This window comes from Caretta caretta, chromosome 19 (assembly GCF_965140235.1).
Source record: "Caretta caretta isolate rCarCar2 chromosome 19, rCarCar1.hap1, whole genome shotgun sequence".
In the NCBI taxonomy this organism is placed as follows: Eukaryota; Metazoa; Chordata; order Testudines; family Cheloniidae; genus Caretta; species Caretta caretta.
This window is the reverse complement of record NC_134224.1, coordinates 6,842,394-6,862,967: the sequence shown is the minus strand read 5'-3', so window position 1 is coordinate 6,862,967 and position 20,574 is coordinate 6,842,394. Positions and strand designations below refer to the sequence as shown.

General features: G+C 46.8%; 3 protein-coding genes across 5 annotated transcripts in view; 2 read left to right on the top strand and 1 right to left on the bottom strand.

The window, feature by feature from the left end:
- Window positions 1-837: 837 nt before the first annotated feature.
- IQCC (IQ motif containing C) lies at window positions 838-10,288 on the top strand. The gene is made up of 5 exons (XM_075121278.1): window positions 838-966; window positions 4,059-4,202; window positions 4,895-5,237; window positions 7,439-7,560; window positions 9,064-10,288. The coding sequence occupies exons 1-5, from the start codon at window positions 853-855 to the stop codon at window positions 9,103-9,105; spliced, it is 765 nt and encodes a 254-aa protein (XP_074977379.1). The 5' UTR covers window positions 838-852; the 3' UTR covers window positions 9,106-10,288.
- The window catches only part of TMEM234 (transmembrane protein 234), a 26,499-nt gene continuing 8,751 nt past the window's right edge, over window positions 2,827-20,574 (bottom strand). Inside the window, exon 6 of one of the 2 annotated variants that reach the window (XM_048825548.2) lies at window positions 2,827-3,524. The gene's annotated coding sequence lies outside the window, so the exon portion shown is untranslated. Of the gene's footprint in view, window positions 3,525-17,934; window positions 18,350-20,574 lie in introns of those variants that run through there. The other variant, XM_048825547.2, reaches the window with a different exon arrangement.
- Window positions 11,075-20,574, top strand: part of DCDC2B (doublecortin domain containing 2B) — a 14,973-nt gene continuing 5,473 nt past the window's right edge. The window contains exons 1-8 of one of the 2 annotated variants that reach the window (XM_048825538.2): window positions 11,076-11,686; window positions 13,324-13,381; window positions 14,214-14,290; window positions 15,767-15,898; window positions 16,459-16,605; window positions 17,902-17,941; window positions 19,134-19,202; window positions 19,452-19,641. In XM_048825538.2, the coding sequence (XP_048681495.2) occupies window positions 11,409-11,686; window positions 13,324-13,381; window positions 14,214-14,290; window positions 15,767-15,898; window positions 16,459-16,605; window positions 17,902-17,941; window positions 19,134-19,202; window positions 19,452-19,641 (991 nt within the window). In that variant the 5' untranslated portion in view covers window positions 11,076-11,408. Of the gene's footprint in view, window positions 11,687-13,323; window positions 13,382-14,213; window positions 14,291-15,766; window positions 15,899-16,458; window positions 16,606-17,901; window positions 17,942-19,133; window positions 19,203-19,451; window positions 19,642-20,574 lie in introns of both variants that reach the window. The other variant, XM_048825539.2, reaches the window with a different exon arrangement.

Genomic DNA, 20,574 nt, shown 5'->3' with positions numbered 1-20,574 from the left:
AATTAAGGTGTAAAGAAGGAAAAATGGATGGAAGTTTAAAACAAAGGAGGGGGTAGCCAGGACTCCTGGGTTCAATTCCTGCATCTGCCCTAGGCTTGTGATTTTTTCAGAAGTGACTAATGGAAGTGGGTGTCCAATGTCAGACACCTGAATGGAGCCTGATTTTCAAAAAATGCTGAGCGTGTTCCAGCTCCTTTTACAATGTCTTGGGTTAGGCTCCTAAATCCTGAGGCTTGTTATTGTCTTGCAAATCTTGCCTAATCGCTCTCTGCCTCAGTTAGCCCATCTGTAAAATGGGGCTGAGGCTGAATGGAGGAGGCATGGGGGTAAAGCACTGGGAGCTACTCTACCCCAGACAAAGAGGCAAAGATTCCCTTGGAAAGCAGGTGGTTCAGGGCAGGGGTGCCCCCAGAATTTTGCTAAGGAGGAGGCCAGGGTAGTGGCCCAGCTACCCCAAACGTGAGGGGCTGAGTGATGCCCTGTGCTTGGTCATAATGTCACTCACTTGTATTTGGCCCAGCCCCCCTCCATCCTGCCAACAGGAATGGGGCTCTGCTGTGAGATCACCCAGCTGGTCAGGAGGCAAAGAGGGGGACCCCCTTATACCCCTCCAGAGGGTCACTACCTTTGACTGGCTAGGGGTTCAGAGCGGGGAGCCCCCAGCCTGTGTGGCACTTGGACATGGGGCCTCTCACTGCCCTTCCCCCTGCTGGCCCCAGGCTGGCTACTGGACTGAGGTGGGACCGACAGTAATGGGTCTCCGCCCCGCACGTGCCGCAAGAGGGCGGTATCTAGGGGCCACTGCAGGGCGGGAGGCGGAAGAGCCAATCCCCTGCCTGCTGTCGCCACTCGATGACGCCATTGGCCGGAGCCCGGTTACCAGGCAGCGGCAGCGGCGGTTCGGGGGAAGATGGCGGCGGAGCAGCAACGGCTGGTGATGAAGCTGCAGGTGAGGCGCGCGCGCAGGTATTGGGGATAGGGTGGGGCAGGCCGTGGGGGGGAGGGCTGTATATCTGAGGAGTGGGGGGGGGTGCATCTGGGGCAGGCTGTGGGGGGGAGGGCTGTATATCTGAGGAGTGGGGGGGGGGTGCATCTGGGGCAGGCTGTGGGGGGGAGGGCTGTATATCTGAGGAGTGGGGGGGTGCATCTGGGGCAGGCTGTGGGGGGGAGGGCTGTATATCTGAGGAGTGGGGGGGTGCATCTGGGGCAGGCTGTGGGGGGGAGGGCTGTATATCTGAGGAGTGGGGGGGGTGCATCTGGGGCAGGCTGTGGGGGGGAGGGCTGTATATCTGAGGAGTGGGGGGGTGCATCTGGGGCAGGCTGTGGGGGGGGAGGGCTGTATATCTGAGGAGTGGGGGGGGTGCATCTGGGGCAGGCTGTGGGGGGGAGGGCTGTATATCTGAGGAGTGGGGGGGGTGCATCTGGGGCAGGCTGTGGGGGGGAGGGCTGTATATCTGAGGAGTGGGGGGGTGCATCTGGGGCAGGCTGTGGGGGGGAGGGCTGTATATCTGAGGAGTGGGGGGGGTGCATCTGGGGCAGGCTGTGGGGGGGAGGGCTGTATATCTGAGGAGTGGGGGGGTGCATCTGGGGCAGGCTGTGGGGGGGGAGGGCTGTATATCTGAGGAGTGGGGGGGGTGCATCTGGGGCAGGCCGTGGGGGGGAGGGCTGTATATCTGAGGAGGGGGGGGTGCATCTGGGGCAGGCCGTGGGGGGGAGGGCTGTATATCTGAGGAGTGGGGGGGGTGCATCTGGGGCAGGCTGTGGGGGGGAGGGCTGTATATCTGAGGAGTGGGGGGGTGCATCTGGGGCAGGCTGTGGGGGGGAGGGCTGTATATCTGAGGAGTGGGGGGGGTGCATCTGGGGCAGGCCGTGGGGGGGAGGGCTGTATATCTGAGGAGTGGGGGGGTGCATCTGGGGCAGGCCCCGGGCGGGATGACTGTATATCAGAGGAGTGGGGGGGGTGCATCTTGGTGTTGGCACATCTTGGGAGACAAGGGGCAAAGTTCTCTTAATCTGTTTCTGATGCCCCAGCTCCTGCTGTCTCTTGCACTTAACGCTTAGTGTGGAGTCTCTGGGTCAAACACCTCCCTGCCATAAGCTGGTGCAGCACCACTGAAGGCGGTGGTGGGTTGTTCTCTTACTCCAGGCCTGAGTTTTCCCCTCACTGAAACCAGAGCAATCACAGCTCCTTGGTGCGCCTGTCTTTAGTTTTTTCCTGTGTGTTTCATAGATACAGGCACAATATACAAATAACATTAGGGGCCTTGATCCTGCACTACTGATGTCAGTGGCAAAATTCCCATTGACTTCAAATTTGGTGCATTTTTATCTGTATTCAGAGTTTGTTTGCATTTGAAAGTTAATTTGGATTAAGGTAGGGTGTGAATTTAAGGCACAGTAGCTATTCCTGAGTAGCTCCATGGTATGAGACATGGTAGACAAGCCATAATATGGTATAAGTAAGCCACATGTTCCTTAAAGGGTGGATGCCTTTCTCGGAAACTTTCATTATTGGTGCTTTGCTGCGGGGGCGGGGATGTGTTCGTTCTAAAAGAACCTAACCACTGGTCTGGGGCAATAGCCCAATAGGCGAGAAATGTATCTCCTCAATGAAAGAGGTTTCCCAAGACCTTGAATCTTACCCTCTAAGGAAGTGACTTGAAAAGCACACTTGGAACTGTGTTCTTCATTCTATTCTAAGAAACTTTTTAAAAAGACTAAGTGAGAGAATTTAGGCTTTGTAAAAATAAGTTTTACAAAACTGAAAATTAGGAGAAAACAAAATCCAGTGGAAACAATTTTAAAACACACACAAACAACTCCCTGTAGTGTTTGAAACCTGTTTATTTCAGATCAATCACTTTCATCTAGACAGGTTTCAGAGTAGTAGCCCTGTTAGTCTGTATTCTCAAAAAGAAAAGGAGTACTTGTGGCACCTTAGAGACTCACAAATTTATTTGAGCATAAGCTTTCGTGAGCTACAGCTCACTTCATCGGATGCTTTCAGTGGAAAATACAGTGGGGAGATTTATATACATAGAGAACATCTAGACATATAGAAAGTGACGCTGACTAGAAACACAGTGAAATTGTTGGGCTGTTTTCTCTGTCTTAGCCAGAAGAAATACAAAAATAAACCAACAAATTGCCTAAGCAGTAACAATAAGTTAGGGCCTGATCCTGCAAATATTCACTACTCATGGCCAGAAGCATTATATCTGGTAGTCTATTTGACTTAAGTGGGACTATCAGGGTAGTTAGCATCGTGCCTTATATGGCATTTGCAGTATTGGGCTCTAAGATTTTAGTAATGATTGTTTCCGTTTTAATAATCTAAGGTATTGTGAAGTAATAGTAATGTTAGGAACCATTAGGAAAGGGATAGATAATGCCACTACATAAACCATTGGTATGCCCACACCTTTGAATGGTGCATGTAGTTCTTATCACCTCATCTGAAAAAGGATATATTAGAATTGGAAAAGGCGCAGAGAAGGGCAACAAGAATGATTGGAACAGCTTCCCTACAAGGAGAGAATAAAAAGATTAGGACTGTTTGGCTTTGAAAAGAGATGAGTAGAGGGGAGGATATGATACAGGTTTATAAAATCACGAATGGTGTGGAGAAAGTGAACAGGGAGGTGTTTTATTTACCTGTGACATAACACAATAACTAGGGGGTCACTCAATGAAATGAATAGGCAGCAGGTTTACAACAAACATGAGGAAGTACTTCTTCACACAACACACAGTCAACCTGTGGAACTCATTGCCATGGGATGGTGTGAAGGCCAAAAGTATAACTGGGGTCAAAAAAGAATTAATGGAGAATAGGCCCATCAATGGCTATTAGCCAAGATGGTCAGGGTCGCAACCCGATGCTCTCGGTAGCCCTATCTCTAATGCCAGAAGCTGGTTGTGAACGACAGGGGATGTATCACTCAAAATTGCCCTGTGCTGTTCATTCCCTCTGAAGCATCTGCAAATCGTCTCTGTATTGGGAAACTTCGTCAACCATCGCTATGACTATTTAAGGATCTCTGTCTTATACTTCATAGGCCTATGTCAGGGGTTATCTTGTGAGGAAGAGGTTCCATAGCTTACAGGAGGACTATGAGAACACGGTAAAGGAGATTGAAGGGGATTTGGGTCAGTTGCAGTGGAAAGGACGCTTCATACCAACGCCTTTCTTTCCTCAAAAGGTATGGTCCATTCAGTTCATGGTACGCTGTCGCTCCTGGCAAAGGCTGGCATTGCTGATATGATTGGCATATTCTCTGTGAATAGGGATTTCTTACAAAAAATTGTGTAGCTAAAACGGTATTCAGCACTTCTACATATAGCAGGTAGTTTCTGGACTTCATTATCACATGATTTGTGCTTGGATTCAAACTATGGTCTGGCTAAACGCTATAACTGCAGCCATATTGGGGAAACCTGCTTGTCCTCTGACAAGTTAAAGCTTCCATCTCACACTATAGACTGAACCTAGCCATGTGTTAACCACCCGAATCGTGATGCTGAAGCCTGGAAGAACCAACTCTCTCTTCTCCATGACAGACCCCATCTGTCCATAATACAACCAGGCACTATCTGAGACTTGCTCTGTTGCAGTGTTTGTAGTGTAATAAAAAAATCCAACGAGGTTAGTTTCTTCCTGGCCAAGATGATCTCGCTTAGTAGATGTTTGTAACCAGCTCTGGTAACTTTCCTCACTGCTTTCCAGAAATTCATTCTGCCCACAAATGAGGAAAGTTACCAGAGCTGGTTACAAACATCTACTAAGCGAGATCATCTTGGCCAGGAAGAATCTAACCTTGTTGGATGGTTTTATTACTTCCCTCTATTCGTTAACTCTCCTTCATGTTTAACTTCTCAAACATTGTTTCTCCAGAAGCAGATGAAAGTAAAGCGATTAATTGATCAGGAGTCTGGATCCAAAGACCAGAACACTGATAAAGGGCAGCAAAAGCTTTGTCCTCTTGAGACACTAGAACCAGAAAAGGACTGTGACTGTAGGAGTTACTTGAAACCTCCAGCCCAGCTTCAAGGTGAGGAGATGGTTTCAAGAGGTGAAAGCAACAGAGTGAAGCAAAATCCAGAGCGTGCTGCAGATAAATCCACTGGACAGGACAGCAGCTTGTCAGGGGAGAATATGGAATGGAAGAACTATAGCAATGCATCATCTGTATGGAGCAGCACTGTTCCGGAGACAGGGTCTACTGCAGTCAGCCAGGGTAAGAAACAGGAATAGGGATACACATTATAGCCAGCACCTCTGAACCCTTCCAGCATGGCATGTGTAACCTGGCAACATACTCACCCACCTGAGCTAGATTGTTGGGGAGACAAAAGCCTCAGGAATACAACAGAGAGACTAGAGCAATGAATCTTATCCAAGAGGTAGCATAGAATAGAGTCTGGGGCCTCTCGCGTGAGTCTCCTGTTTAAATCATGTCTCCTCCCCAAGGTCTTGTCTACACTACGAAATTACCTATTGCAGATATACATTATTTAACTGCAAGGACAAACTAAACTTGGTTCCACACCAGTTCAGAAACCTTGATCAGCCCCTGTTTGGGGCAGGGTTCCAGGTTTCTCACCTAAAAATCCCTCTTATTCAAATCTTCCCATTTTCCAAATGTAGGTTCTGCCTCCCAGTGAGCATCAATTGTAGGGGAAAATACACCCTCTTATCCAAACCTTTGTTTGCCTAAATACATTCCATGTCACCTCTTCCATTAGCATAGGGGAAGGGGGAGGTCCTTGCTGTACTTGAGATCAGATTAAAGATTTTTCTGCAAAGCCTTTGATCACAAGCAAGCTAGATTTTTCTGTTCCAAGCAGCTTTATGCATACTCTTCAAGCTCATAGTCTTGCTTGGGCTGCTTAAGTTAGGAACTTCCTTTCTTTGTAGGTCCTAGAGACTAACTGCAGATCCTCAAAGCAGACAATATCTCAGTGTTATAACCTCTCTACGTAGGCACCATGATCAAGTATAGAGCAGAGTCTAGGGAACACTGTGTTGGAAAGACTCTAGGCTCTAGCTCTAGAAAACTCTGATAGTCCATCAGGATGGATTTTGTTCAAGAGTGTAGGGATTTTACCCAGAAAAGTGTTTGATTTTTATCCTGTTTGTGGACATGCGTGCATGTGTTTGTTTTGACACAGTTGGAAGTAGGTTAGTATCCAAGGTATCTCTCTCTTGATGTACAAGACACAAGAAAATAAACAGCCTCTTATGGAGCCAGAAAGTGAATAATACAGACAGATTGGCCCAGTTTTGCCAGCAGTAACCACACAGGAAAATTAGCTAGCTTCTGTACCCACTAGCTTCTGTATAGTATGACTCTGCAAACCAAGGAAGGTGATGTGCATCTTTCATAAGATGTGAGGAATGCAAAGAGGTTAATTTTCTAAATAGCTTGCTCCAAGTCTGTGTGCACTGGCTTGGTTTAACAGTCGTGTGTTCTTGGATACTACAGTGATGATGGCAATATGAGAGGTTTCAGAGGAACAGCCGTGTTAGTCTGTATTCGCAAAAAGAAAAGGAGTACTTGTGGCACCTTAGAGACTAACCAATTTATTTGAGCATGAGCTTTCGTGAGCCACAGCTCACTTCATCAGATGTGTACCGTGGAAACTGCAGCAGACTTTATATACACACAGAGAATATGAAACAATACCTCCTCCCACCCCACTGTCCTGCTGGTAATAGCTTATCTAAAGTGATCAACAGGTGGGCCATTTCCAGCACAAATCCAGGTTTTCTCACCCTCCACCCCCCCACACAAATTCACTCTCCTGCTGGTGCTAGCCCATCCAAAGTGACAACTCTTTACATAATCAAGTCGGGCTATTTCCTGCATAGATCCAGGTTTTCTCACTTCCCCCCCACCCCCATACACACACAAACTCACTCTCCTGCTGGTAATAGCTCATCTAAACTGACCACTCTCCAAGTTTAAATCCAAGTTAAACCAGAATATCTGGGGGGGGGGGTAGGAAAAAACAAGAGGAAACAGGCTACCTTGCATAATGACTTAGCCACTCCCAGTCTCTATTTAAGCCTAAATTAATAGTATCCAATTTGCAAATGAATTCCAATTCAGCAGTTTCTCGCTGGAGTCTGAGAAGCGAGAATACTACAAAATAGAATTCTGGTTCCAAATGGGGTGACCTGCCTCTCTTTGTTGCAATGGGTTGTTGACTTTGAAACCTGTTGACAGCAGTTTGCATGTTAAGGTGGTTAACTGTTTCACTGCTGATTCTTCTATCAAAACATTCAGTTCCCCTGGGATTGTGGGTGGAATTTGGGAAGAGTACCTCCTGCCCCTGTTTGGCCTCTGAACACAAGAGGGGATCTAAAGAGGATCTAGGCTATAAAACCAAATAACCCCTTAAATGGCATTAATCTCTGTTTTCCATTTCTGTGCAGAGCTCCCATCCAAGAGCATAAAACAGGAGCTGCCTCAAACTCTTCCTGACCTCCAGTGCTATCGAAATCACTTGGCCATGGAGCTGCTGTGGCTGCAACAAGCTATCGTGAGCCGTAAGAATGTAAGAGCCTGTCCTTGCCTCTTGGTGTGTTCAGAGGTTGGCTTGTCCAGACAAACGTTTGCAAGAGGAATCTGCGGTTAATCACTGTGGTGGGGATTGGATTTCCAGGATGAATATTTAGTTACATAGGAGTTTAATCAGATGATGGAGGTGCATTTCTCTTCTCTGCAGGAGATGATAATATTTAACACTTGTACAGCACTTTCCATGTGTAAACATCAGCTAATTAGATGAAGATATGGCTGAGGTTAGCTATAGGTGTGTTACAAAGACTTCACTGCTCTTCTAGAATGTACTACAGTCCATATTCTAATCTAAACCACACTTGTTCATCTAGTTTATCCAAATATGTTTTGTGAGGTAGGGTCTGTTATTTCTTTATTGTTGTGTTCTCTCACTTACATGCTAATCTGCCTTCAGTGCTAATCTCCAGGCATGAGTGTGAATTAGCAATGATCAGTTGGTAAAGAAATAAGGATAGAATAATGCTTATATTGTACCTTCCATCTCAAGGTCTCAAAGTGCTTTATGGATATGGGTCAGTGGTATCACATCCATTTTATAAATAGGGAAATGAGGCATGGTGAGGTTTGGTGACTTGCCTGAGGTCAGACAGTTAAGTCAGTGGCAGAGCAGGGGTAGAATGCAGGAATACTGACTCTCCTGGAAGTCCCTGGCTTCAACTGCTAGATCTCTACCTCGGTTTCTCTCACTTTCCTTCCGAGATGTGGGTACGGAATTCTGTGTTTTCCCCGCAACAGTGGATGGGATTAGTAATGTAGTCATCGGGGGCTGTGTGTGTGTGTTAGTAAGAGTTCCTGCTGCTGAAGGACACTGAGGGTTGACAATCTTAACCATAACCTATTCTAAAAACAATTAAACATGGAGGATGTTGTCTAAAATGCCAGGTACTCTGCTAGGCAACCCAACACTGGTAAACCTGGCATGCTGGGGCTTATTTCCAACTGTAGGCACAAAGGGAGAAAGATTTCTATATGCCTAAGCCTAGGACTAAGGTAAGGTGTTGCTGACTTGCTGTGGGACCTTGCAATTTGTGCCTCAGGTTCCCTGTCTATAACATCGGGATAAGGTTATTCACCTATAGTGTGCGTGCGCGTGCACACCTGGCTGGGTGGGCGTGCATGCATGCACTGCTTAATTAAGTTTGTAAAGTGCTTCGTTGCATGTGACTATTGCTGTGTGTATACTTAGCAACGTCCCTCTGCTCTGTCCACTTGCTCCTCTTGTGAATAGGCAACATCCATAGGACAGATCCTTAGCATATTAGAGCACTCTGCCTGGCCATGAGCAAGTAGCCAGTAGAGGGAGGAAGACACCTAAATCTAGCCCTACAAGCCTCAGTTGCGTTCCTTTCAATGTTTAAGGATTTCTCCCCACATATGAGGACTCCAGTGGTAGCTGGGTAACAGGCAGACAGATGCTTCTCTGGTTTCAAGTCTAGCAAGATTTAAGCAATCATTTGATTTCCTTTTTGTCTTGTAGTATTTGATCCTGAGGCAAAGGCTGGGGACTCCCGAGCGATAGGAAACTGTTTCAGAGGGATGCAGAGTATGCTCACCTTGTAATGGAGGAGCAGCGTTCTCTGGGACTAGCTGGACTGTGTCCCATCCACTGCAGGAGGGGAATCCTCGCGTGAGCAGCATGAACTGCAGCTGCCTGGGAAAGCACTAGCTCCACTGTGGCATAGATGTTCTTCATGGTTAACTTGTGACTTCCACTGGGACTTTGTCACATTCATCAGAATAAGAATTAGTTACGATGAAGATGTTTATTTTTAAACTTGAAAACTCTTGGTGAAGACACGTGTTAAATATCTGCCCCACGCTAAGGAGGACATTATATGTACTGAAGGGGTTATTACTCAGCCCTCACCCGGAAGAACCCCATTTCTGCTGACTGAGCCTGAGAGGGAAATCTCAGCCAGACTGATTTGTTTATGTACTTTTCTTTAAATGATTAGTTGATGATTTGTGGTTGAACTGATCTGCAGGGAAGCAGCCTGGTGCTTTGAACACGAGGAATGGGCTCCCCTCCACAGAGTAGGAATGGCTTTTTGTAGTCAGCTTGCTGAGCCATGTATTTGGAAAGAGTCTGCCTCCCATATACCATGACTCTGTTCTCAAGACTTGGAGATCCCAAAATACTCCATGCCAAACCCTGCAGACTTCACTCCAGCAGAATGCTAACCACAAGATTTGGCCCTGGGTGTACAGAATGTATTCTCTAACCAGATGCTTTTCCCAGTGGGCTTTGTTGCCTGTTCTAATGGTCAACCCATGAACAACAGAAAGGGGATTTTTCCGTATGGCATGGTTGATCCCTATCCCAGACCCTTAACACTTTGTGAGTGCAGATGCTCTGGGTTCTATCTCTTTCCACGTGCAATCATACACATATTTAATGTAGAGTCTGGAACTATTCCAATGAAAACTGTGTCAGTTCCTGAACATACTCATTTGTTCTCCATTTTTGTTTCTGAATAAAATATGATCTCTCCCCAGATTTGTCTCTGCCATTGGCTGGGCTAGATGGTGTCTTGATCCCTCCACCTAGCACGGACACTATCAAGCCTAACCTCAGCTATAATGTCAAATGCTAGGGATGGGCAGAGGCTGTTGCTTCAGATGACAGAGTATATGTTGAAGGAAAGCTCTCCAGGTTGTAACCTGTTCACGATGTAAATAAAGCTGTTGGATGCATCCTTTAATGCATATGTCTTTGACTTGACTCCATTTAGTACAGACTAGCCCTGTAAACGTATGGAGGGGTACTTCAGAATTTGATGGTTCCAGCCAATGTAAACTTTCTGGCCCTATTGAAGACTAATGAGCTACTAACTTAAGCAGGATGAAAATTTGGCCCTCTGTGTTCAAGAAGAGAAGAGAGGAGCTGTTGTAGGCTTCACTTCTTCACCCCTCTGCAGAGATGGGGGAATCAGGCTGATGTCTTGAATCTATGCTCTCAGCAGTGGAATAGAAAGGGGGAGAAGACGGGGCAAGTATAGTTTTGTTTGCATTGAAATATTTTTTGAGTGGTTGTCATATAAGTGAGAGGTGTTTGGCTTGAATTCCTCTGCCAGCTGACCAGACTTGTCTGCAGCAGTTCAAGCTCCGCCCCCCAACTATCTTTCTATTGTAGGTACTTTTCTGTCCCCCCCCCAGCAGAGCAGGGAATTGAACCTGAGTCTCCCCGGTTGTGAGCTAATACCCTAGCCACTGGACTATTCTTCCTCTCCTGCAGGCCAGCAGAGTAGTTCAGTTTCCATAGTCCATTTTGATGATGTTAACTAGGGAGCTAATTAATGCAGGGGGATGGGGGGGGGTTGCTTTGTGATGAAGATACTTGTCAACTAGGTGCTGCATTGGCACCTGCCAAACTCATGTCCCACAGTTATCAGTTATCAGAGAGTGACAACTTTCAGACACCTCCACTCTGGGCTGTGGAGGTAATCAGCCCTGTCTGCTCTCCTGAGCCATCCGATCTCCTGATTTTGGAGCTGGGCTGGGCTGGGCTGTGAGGGAGCTTTTGGTGCTGTTTGTGCGTAGTAGAGGAGAGGTACTGAGGAGCTGTTTGGTTCTCCGTTTGAGTGACTCAGCCTCCAGGCTGGCCTACAAAACTCCCTCCTCTTGCTGGGGCTGCAGCCATGGAAACGTCAAGAGTCCCTTTCAGAACACAGCTCTGAGAAGGGAGAGGGAGCACAAAGGGAGACAGCCAGCAAGGGCTTGTGCTTAGCACAAGGGTTGCTGGGGTTTTCCTCTTCCAGCCTTTGCCCTGCGCTGATCGGCTTGTCTCTCTATGATCAGTGGGGTGGACGCGGCTCAAGAGGAATGAGCTCTAACACAATTGCTCTGGCCCCTGTGGCCAAGAATGTGATGGTATATCGCAATGGGGACTCCTTCTTCCGTGGAAGGAAGTTTGTGGTGAACCAGCGCCAGTTCCTGACCTTTGAAGCGTTTCTGAATGAGGTGACCAGCACCATTCATGCCTCTGTAGCTGTGAGGAACATCTACACCCCCAGGCAGGGCCACCGGGTCACTGAGCTAGAGGAGCTGCAGAATGGATGCCCGTATGTGGCAGCTGGCTTTGAGCGGTTCAAAAAGCTAGAGTGAGTAGATCAAACTGTTCAGTCTCGGGACTTGATAAGTGACCTTAGATACCTATCCCCGTGTGGCTACTGGGGAAGGAAGAGGTAACTGTGCAGCTGAAAACAGACAGCACTTCTGCGTGTGTTATGTTCTGTCGAGAGTTTAAGAGGCAGAGTGTGGAAAGAAATTGGAGACTGAGCGGGTAATGGGGGGTGCATGAGAAATTCATGCAGTGTGTTTGGTTTGTCATAAATATGGCTGACAGCGCTGAGCTTAGAGTCTCACCTTGTTTTGATTGACAGAGCCAGCTCATTCCTGCTCTCGTGCATGCCTCATTCACCATGCATAAGAACCAGTCTTTATCGAAGGAAAATCTTAGTGTAGCCGGTTGTGTGGCACAAAAGAATATAACAACTTGTCAGTAATCTTGGTTTTCACTTCCCATCAGATTATCTACGCTTAAAATTAATAGTTGGGGAAGTTAAAGGGACTTTAAATAAGTTTGATATTCGGGATTTTAAAGGGCATGCAACAATCAGCTGTGTGTTAGCCTGAAACTGGGAATGAAGAGATCTGTCCTTTTAATTGCTTCACTCAGGAATCAGCTGTGAATATTCCTAGATGTGCTGGATGAGACTGGAAATGTAAATCAAGGTGATCTTTCACATTATAAGAATAAGAAAATATCTGCAGAAAAATGTATGTTCTGGCAGGATGTTGGTATGTGCTGTGCAGCATTATGTTGCATTACACACAGCTCTGTGTCTTAAGGAGCTCAGTGGGAGTTAGCTGGGGCTATCTGCTGTGGGCTTCCATCACAAGTGTCCGTCCCTAGAAATGTCAGCCACTGATGCATCATCTCCATTCTACCAGGTTTCTTATGTTCTGCATGGAGCAGGCATTTCCAAATGTGTATTTATTTTTCAAATGCAGCCTAAAATATAGTGAGCTGGATTCATTCCTGGCATAACTCCTTTGGAGTCAGTGAAGTTTCATGAGGGATGAACTGGACTGAGTAAGAAAATATTGTGGAAGAAACTGTCAACCTGTATTTATTGAGCAACACTGGCCAGTGCTTGGAGTCTTGGTCAATGTCTCGCTCAAGGGATAAAACATGTTGTTCACCAAAATGTGAAGTTGGCATATGTGGTATCTGGAACTTGGCCTGTTTGGCTGAGAATTGTTTCATTATAACAGTTGTTGGTTAGTCTAGCATTCTGGAGGGCAGATGGGGAGAGACAACCAGAAGAAATGATAATTTCCTGCTGATAAGCACTTGGGAAGCAGAGAGTTTTATATACAATGTGAATGGCTGCAGCGTGAATGTAGGCAACACTGGCATACAGATATTTGCAGAAGCCAAGAACTATCAGCTGAGAAGTGACCTAACCAGTTAACATTGGTCCAGTTCTTGCTGGTATTGACCTCTAAAGAAGTAAACACTGGACATAACCATCTTGTGATCGTAATCAGTTAAAAACCAGCTAGAATTTTGTTCTTGTAGCCTGATTAGTCCACAGTTTCACTTCTATTCATGCTGATGAGACTTAGAATAAGGTATTAAGTTTAATACATACAAATGAAATTCTCCCCAGGTTAGGATGCTGGGGGTTAGAAGAGGTGTGTATTGATCATTTTCTTGCCTGTGTTTTTACAGCTATTTAAACCCTGGAATGAAGCAGCTCAGTGGGAGCAGGAAAAAAAATGGCATGCAGGTGAGTCCGTGTGGGAGACAGGTGGTTGCCTTGTTCAAACAGCGAGCAGAATGTAAGGCTCGGTCAGGGATTAGGACACCACCTGCTACTAGCAGAGGACGGGAGAATTTTGTCAGGGGAATTACTTTCTACAAGGCTGGTTGCATGTGTTTCTCTTCCTCTAACCACTCCCTAAATGAGGGCCTGGTGGTGAAGGATGTGGGGGGAGGAGGGCAGTGTGAGATCTACCTGGGTATGTGACATTCTTCCCACCATGACTAATGCTGTAGAGAAAGCAGTATGGGGTGCTCTCCTGCCAATCTCTTCAAAATATCCACAGCTCATAAATAAGCTTGTCAGAACCAGCAGCTGGCTGCGCCCCGACCCCACCCCCATTTAAACATCAATGGAACTGAGAATGTCAATCCTAAACCGAGCAGGGGAGGCAGTTGTGCACAATGCACAGGAGTCAGGAAGAAGTGGGTGTGGGTGACGGGAATAAATGTGGGTGCCTAAGAATGAAGGCCCTGAAAGCGCTTTCGGAGTCAATGGGACATCCCCTGGGTGACTGCCAGCAGATCTGAGCCCTTTGTTTACATTCTATCACCATCATTGACACTTAGACCTATACACAGACGTAACCCTGGCAACCCTATGCACCTGGCCTTGCCAACCCATTTGCTGAGTGTGTGTGTGTGAGTGAGTGATTGAAGAGGCTCTCCAGGACTTGCCTGCCAACAAGCCCCACCTAGCAGCAATGAGACCATACAGCAAGTTAGGAAGTCCAACCTGGCAGGCAGCTCCTAAGCTCTGCGTTTGAGTGACATTTGTGTGCGCTGAATCTGGCCTGTAGATCCGCCCCGTTGCTCCCCAGAAGCTGAACATGGCAGCGCGATGGCAAAAGAATGTCCACCTGCCCTGCATTATACAGTGAGTGCCTTTTGACTTTTCTCTAAAGATTCCCTTCGGGAGCAGGAGATCTGGGGAGGCTGGAGGCAGAGTCCCAGAGCTCAGGAATTGGGGAAAACTGACTTTGGAGGGGTATATTCCTGCCCTGGTCCCTCCCAGAGCTAGTTGCTATTTCTACCTATGCCTCCTTCATTGAGATCAAGTTCCTCCCTATCAGGACTAAGTCATTCTTTAGAAGTAAGGGACCCCTCCTCTTCAATGACCAGCCCTCTGTAGCTGGATATATTCTGGGCCCTGCTCCTCTAGCCCTGGGTTAAATGAATCTTGCAGCCTTATGTGTGGAATAGTTTTCTATGAGCACAATCGTTTCATCTTCTGAAACAGAACAAGCATGGAAAGCCCCATTAGTACCAGAATTTCCTGGGCTTTTAACTGGATCAGATACCAATTTAGTGTAAATCCAGTGTAACCACATTGGCTTCAACTGGGTTAACTCTGGATTTACAACAGTGTAAACTGAGAGCACAGTTTGGTCCAATATATGAAGCACAGGCTGTGCATATGGATTATTACAGGCTGACACCTCACTGTTAAATTCTTCTAAATCCAGCGTGCTGTGCCTTGGGATGATCTGTCTTGACGGGGAGGAAATTTGTGACACGCTAACTGGAGATCACACTATCTGTATGTCTGACCTCGAGAGTCTGGCATTATAGGCGATCTCCAGTCCATTCAACAAGTTCCTGCTGACATCATAGTCTTTTCCTCATCTTTGAGGCTCTTTGCAACTCTACTTATCCACTCTTATCTCTTCTGCTTCTTCTGCCAACAGTGCCAGCCTTTTTCATTGCTCCCCCCACAACCATCTCTGTGCTTCCTCTCATGCTGCCCCTTGAGCTTGGCATGCTCTCCCCAAGCTGATCCATAAAGCCACCACTCTCCAATCCCTCCTCAAGGCCCACTTCTTCCATGGTGTCTCCAATTAAATGCCCAGCTGACAATGGACAGGAGGGGGGGCTGTTGGCTATAGTTCATATATATCTTTTAAAAGAAAATTTTAACATGTGCCTGGGTAAACACTGTCCACATTTTGATGGCCTCCCTTTCCTCCGCCCTTCATATATTGTCTGTTCCTAGGGGTAAAGGCGAGATAAGTACATTTGTTGTTTTCCTCTATCATTGCCTTGTTCACTCTGCTCCTACGTTGTATTCTGTTCCTGCCTCTTCATCTGTTGTTGTTTTAGATGATAAACTCTTTGGTGAAGGAACCGTCTCATATGTTTGTACAACACCTAGATCCAATCCTGGTTGGACCCTTTGGCTCAACCACTGTGTACCCAATAATAAAGAGCTGGTTAATTGTGTGGCTATTGGAGAGCTACTGGCTTGGAAAGTTCTAGAGGAGTTGGCTATTTGTTCATGGGGGTTGGGTGTACAGATACAGGGGGCTGGAAACACAGGTTCATCACATATATTTTCTTGGCCCTTTTATTGAAGTGTTTTCCGGAATGGGGATTTGCTGAGCCCCCCTTTCCGACTGCTGCTCTCCAAGAGCACCCTGCAGGAGTGGGATGCCATCCTGGGCCTGCTGACTGAGAGAGCCAACCTGCGCAGTGGAGCTGTTCGAAAGTGGGTATCCGTAAGAGGCACTACTGGCTTTTCCTTACCTCATGTCCATCTGGTCTATACTGTGTCCCCTTACACTGTTTAGTGGTTAGCACAAGAGGACCGGGAGTCAGGACACCTGGGTTCTAATCCTGTTTCTGCCACTGATGTGCTGTTTGGCCCTGGTACTCAAGTTTTACATTCTGTAAAATGGGGATAATACTTACCTCTTGGGGGCTTGGTGAGAGTTAATGTTCATTATGCTCAGGTGAAAAGAACTATAAGCAAATCATTATCCTCATATTATGCCTTATGTGTATGGGGGGGAGGGGAATCTTACTGAACAAATACAGTTTGAACAGTAAATAACTTAGCTGAAACACACTGGGCCACATTCACAGTGGTGTAATAACTCCACTGACTTCAGCAGACCTCCACCAACCGTGAGATTGGCCCATACTCTGGCCTGTGTTCTATGTTCTGATCACAAGGTGTACTTCCACCCAAGCAGGATCATTTGCTGCTGCTCCCTCACCCGCCCCACTCCCATGCTTTTTTAAACCCCTTGCTATCTTCTCCCATAGGCTCTGCCGGCTGGATGGAGTCCCAGTCTCCAGTGGCAAGGAGTTGGTGAACGGTGAATACTATGTGGCGATAGGGGTGGAGAAGTACAAAAATCTGCCCTACTTTGAGCTGCTGGTGCCTGAGAATTCTAAGCACCGGGCATTACGGTAGGTAGGCAGGTACCTGTGGCCTAGAGATTGTGCGTTATGCTGGTCCTAAACTTAAAAATAATCTTCATATTTACGCATGGGAGTGAGGAGAGGGGAAATAAGGGAACAAATGACTAGTTCTTCCTGTAACTTAATCACTCAAGCCCCAGTTTTCAAAACTCTGACTTTTTGGGTGCCCAGTTTGAGACCTGTAGGGGCCTGATTTTCAGAGATGCTGAGCCACCTGTAACTCCAAAGCCTTAGGTGTCTCAAATTGGGCACCTAAAACTGGAAATGCTCAAAATCTGTGGCTGCCTTCTATGGCTGGAACTAACCCAAAATCACTTCAAAAAGAAATGCCGCAATGTTGAGCCGACGTTCAGCGATGCTCTCCTGGTGTGATTGGAACCTGGGAGCCCTTCCCCCCATCCCCTGGCAAAAGTGTGTGTTGTCTGAATCTTGGAAACAACTTTAACAGCTTTTATTGAGTTTGCATATCAAATTTCCCAACTTGAAATGGGAAATGTGAACACTTAAATCAATTTCCTTATTATTAGGATTCTGTTGTGAGAGTGTCTGAGGCCTTGGATTAAAATAATCTGAATTATGATAGAAGTCAGGGTACAAGTATGATACAAGTACAAAATTTTGGGGTTTTTTTTATGCATGTTAGTGTCAGGGGCTGTTTTTAACATGTACAAACCACCCTATGAAATCCCCGTGCCCAGCACCAGAAAAAGATTGGTTGGCTCAGTTTCCCAGTAGTCCTGTAGCAAGGGCCAAAAAGCCGTTGTCAGTTGAGAATAGCAGCAGATTTTGCTGGTCTGGGATTGGCAGTGGGATAGAGCCTTCCACCTCTAGGATGGTGCTTCAAATCTGGCCTAGGTCAGCAGTGACTAAGAGCTTTTTTCTTTTAATCACCTGCTGGCTGTTTAGTGGCCCGTGTGAAATGAGTGGTGGGTGTTGATTCAGTTCAGAGTCAAACAGCTCTTCACAAGCATCATGAATTCTCCTTCCTGCGGGTCATCTCAGCAGAGCAGTCCAGTCATGGAGTCGGCGCCCTGCTCGGATTAGGGCTGAGCACACTGGTGGGGGAGCCTGCACTGATGCTACCTGTGGTCTGCCTGCTCTGAGAATAGAGACCTCCAGGGCTGTCAATCCAGCACCTTTCACCAGCGCTGCACTTGCTTGTGAATGTGGAAAAGGAAAAAAATTCCAGGGTGAATATTTGTGCATGCGCATCCCATGGACGCACACCCTGTCGCTGAATATGTTGGATCTCAACATGCTGAGATTCGGTTTTCTGTGTTTCAGGAACCATCCAAATAACAGACGCAGGATCCACAATCACGGGGTAGGTAGCTCAGCCTGCGTGGGCTGCTACATTTATGCTACAGACCAGCTGTCAAGCTGGTTTAGACATAAATCTGTACATAGTGGACACATGTAAATGGATGCAACAGAAAAGCTTCCCCCAACACTGATTCTGATACAATATCCTCTGGATATGAGCAATGGGTCTTGGCTGGAAATGCCCATCTTTGCTTCATTTCTCTCTGTTTTAAGCAATAGCGGTGTTCTCCTCAGCTGCCCTATGAAGGCACCCTACTTGCCCGCTCTTTATAGTATAATCGTAACTGGCTGAGCTTGTGAGGCCTTTACATCAACTCGATGGCATTTTTCTGTTTGGACATTCCAGCCTAATAATACCACTTATTTTAGCTCTGTCTCGATCTCCACTGAGTTTAAAATGTTGACCATCCTGAACAGGGGAGAAAAGATGAAAGAGAAAGAGAGAGAATAAGAATGGCTGGGGGAATGGGTAGCCCTGGCACGGGGTAGAATGGGGTCACACACAGGGGGCAAGGGGAGATGAAGGGGTCTGATATGGGGGAGAAGTGGAGGGGGCTGCAGGGAGTCCCTGACATAGAGGAGAGTGGCACACGGGGAGAATGGAGGGATGCAAGGAGCACCTGGTGTGTGCAGTAAACGCAGCCTCCAGAAGCAATGAAGCATGCAGCCTCCTAGTAAGATCATTAGTAGATCTTAGTGTTTTGCCATGGCGTATTATCTTCATCCAACAGAAGCTTCCAGAGCAGGCCTTAAACACCTCCTTCTTCCTTAATTTTGGGACCTTGATGTTGACTTCTTCAGATCTTATTTTCGGATGGTCCTGGTTGTGGTGTCCTTTTCTCTGGCATGCCCGTGACCAGCAGGAGACATTTGTGTAGCCAGTGGCCATCTGGTTCTCCTTTCTGTTGTACAGTGCTCCATAGAGCTGGCTTGCAAATTTGGGCTTGTGCCCTTCTTTTTGTCACTTCATGATCAATAAAGGCAGCTGTTCTGAGAATCCATCTTGGAATGGACAGGAGAGAGTTCTTGTGTGAGTAGGAAGTGGTCATACAGGGATCTCAGCTACAGGAGCTGGGGTCAGCTGGGCACTCCACTGAAAACGAACTGTCCCAACAAGTCCTGGCTGCTATGCCCTTTTGGAGGAGTGTCTGTCTTGTTACATTTGTTGAAACATTTCCTGTTCTTGTTCTCAGTTTGGTAAAAGCTATGCCACTTCCCAGGATGGAGCTAGCGATTCTGCCCTCATTGATCCACCTCAGCAGGTAATGAATATAGCAAGCACTGGGTGTGACCCACTATAGTTAAACTGCATAGCAGTTTGCATTAAAACCTTGTTTTCAGGACTGGTATCATATTGGATCCTGCCAGTCAGCTTTGAGGTGTACTGATGGGGCCATATTGGGCAGATGGCGTAGTGTCTCTATAACTAGTGCTGTAGAACTAGTCTCTCATTCTCACAAGCCCTAGGTTAGGAAACAAACTAAGGATGTTATTGTGAATGTTAATTTCAGCCAGACTATCGCAGGGTGCAGTCCACAGGAAATGAAGAGAAAGACAAGACCCCCGTTCCTTCTCCAGCAGTGCGCAGACAAGCCGGGAAATATCCATGCAAAGAGGAAGAGTCTGTTTTCCATGCTAAGCCTGTCCGTGCAGGGCAAAACAGGAAGAATAGCAGGAACATGCAACACTGGCCTGACCAAGGTAAAGAACATCACTATGGATGTTTAGGAATGACAGGGAATGGCTTTAATTTGATGCTAAGGGAGTAATCTGTCTAACTCGGAGGTGCTACAGGGAAACAGTGGCTAGTGTATCTCCTAAGTGCTGTTGTAATTCCATTCCTTCCTCTCCTCAACAAACACCCCATGAACGAGACTTTCTTGAGACATGAGTCGTTGTGAAGCTGAGATACTGAACTCTGTCTGGAGTTGCCTTGAGTTGCACCCCCGCGGTATCTGCTGGTGCAATAGCTAAAGAGCATAAAAGGTGAAAAGCAAATGTGTCTGAACACCTACCAGCAAGGCAGGAAGGAACTGTGGTGGATGTGGAGCTGCTCTGCAATAACTTACGAATCCTTTATGTTGACCTGGTTATTTGGATGTTTACTGTATGACTATATTGGTTAAGTTTAATAGGGGGCTGCAAGGAAAACAAGCAGGAAGGAAACACAGTGGTTCAAGGTAAGACCCCCCCATCCCCTTAGTAAATACCTACGGTTTGTTAAGAGATAATGCCAGGATGGGGAAAAGGCTGTGAATTAGAGATCAAAAGCACTATAGGAGTTTAAAAAGGAACTCTTTCTCTCTCGGGAGGGGGAGGAGTTGTTGGAGCTGTTTGGGGAAACCAGATTGACATAGGCTCCTCTGGGGTGTCAGGAGTAGTTAGGCGTACCTCAGTTACCGTCCAGGGATGGTAAGTGTGTAGGTAAGATAGACTGATGTCTTAAAATCATTTTTCTCTAAGTGCTTTGTTCCTACTGTTAAACAATACTTTGGTTTAAGAAGGCTGTATGATCACTCTATTCACCACTGGTCATAGATTCCTGAAAGGAAGAACGGCAGGTACCAAACCCAGTTGGACCTGCTGGGTAAGCATGGTCAGTGCTCAGACCTGATCTAAGAGTGGGAAAAATGC

Bases quoted from the DNA above. Each gene is read 5' to 3' on its own strand.
- IQCC (XM_075121278.1), top strand. From the start codon at position 853: ATGACGCCATTGGCCGGAGCCCGGTTACCAGGCAGCGGCAGCGGCGGT. The intron at 967-4,058 runs GTATTGGGGATA...TATACTTCATAG, and splicing joins CAGGTGAGGCGCGCGCGCAG to GCCTATGTCAGGGGTTATCT. The intron at 4,203-4,894 runs GTATGGTCCATT...TTGTTTCTCCAG, and splicing joins CGCCTTTCTTTCCTCAAAAG to AAGCAGATGAAAGTAAAGCG.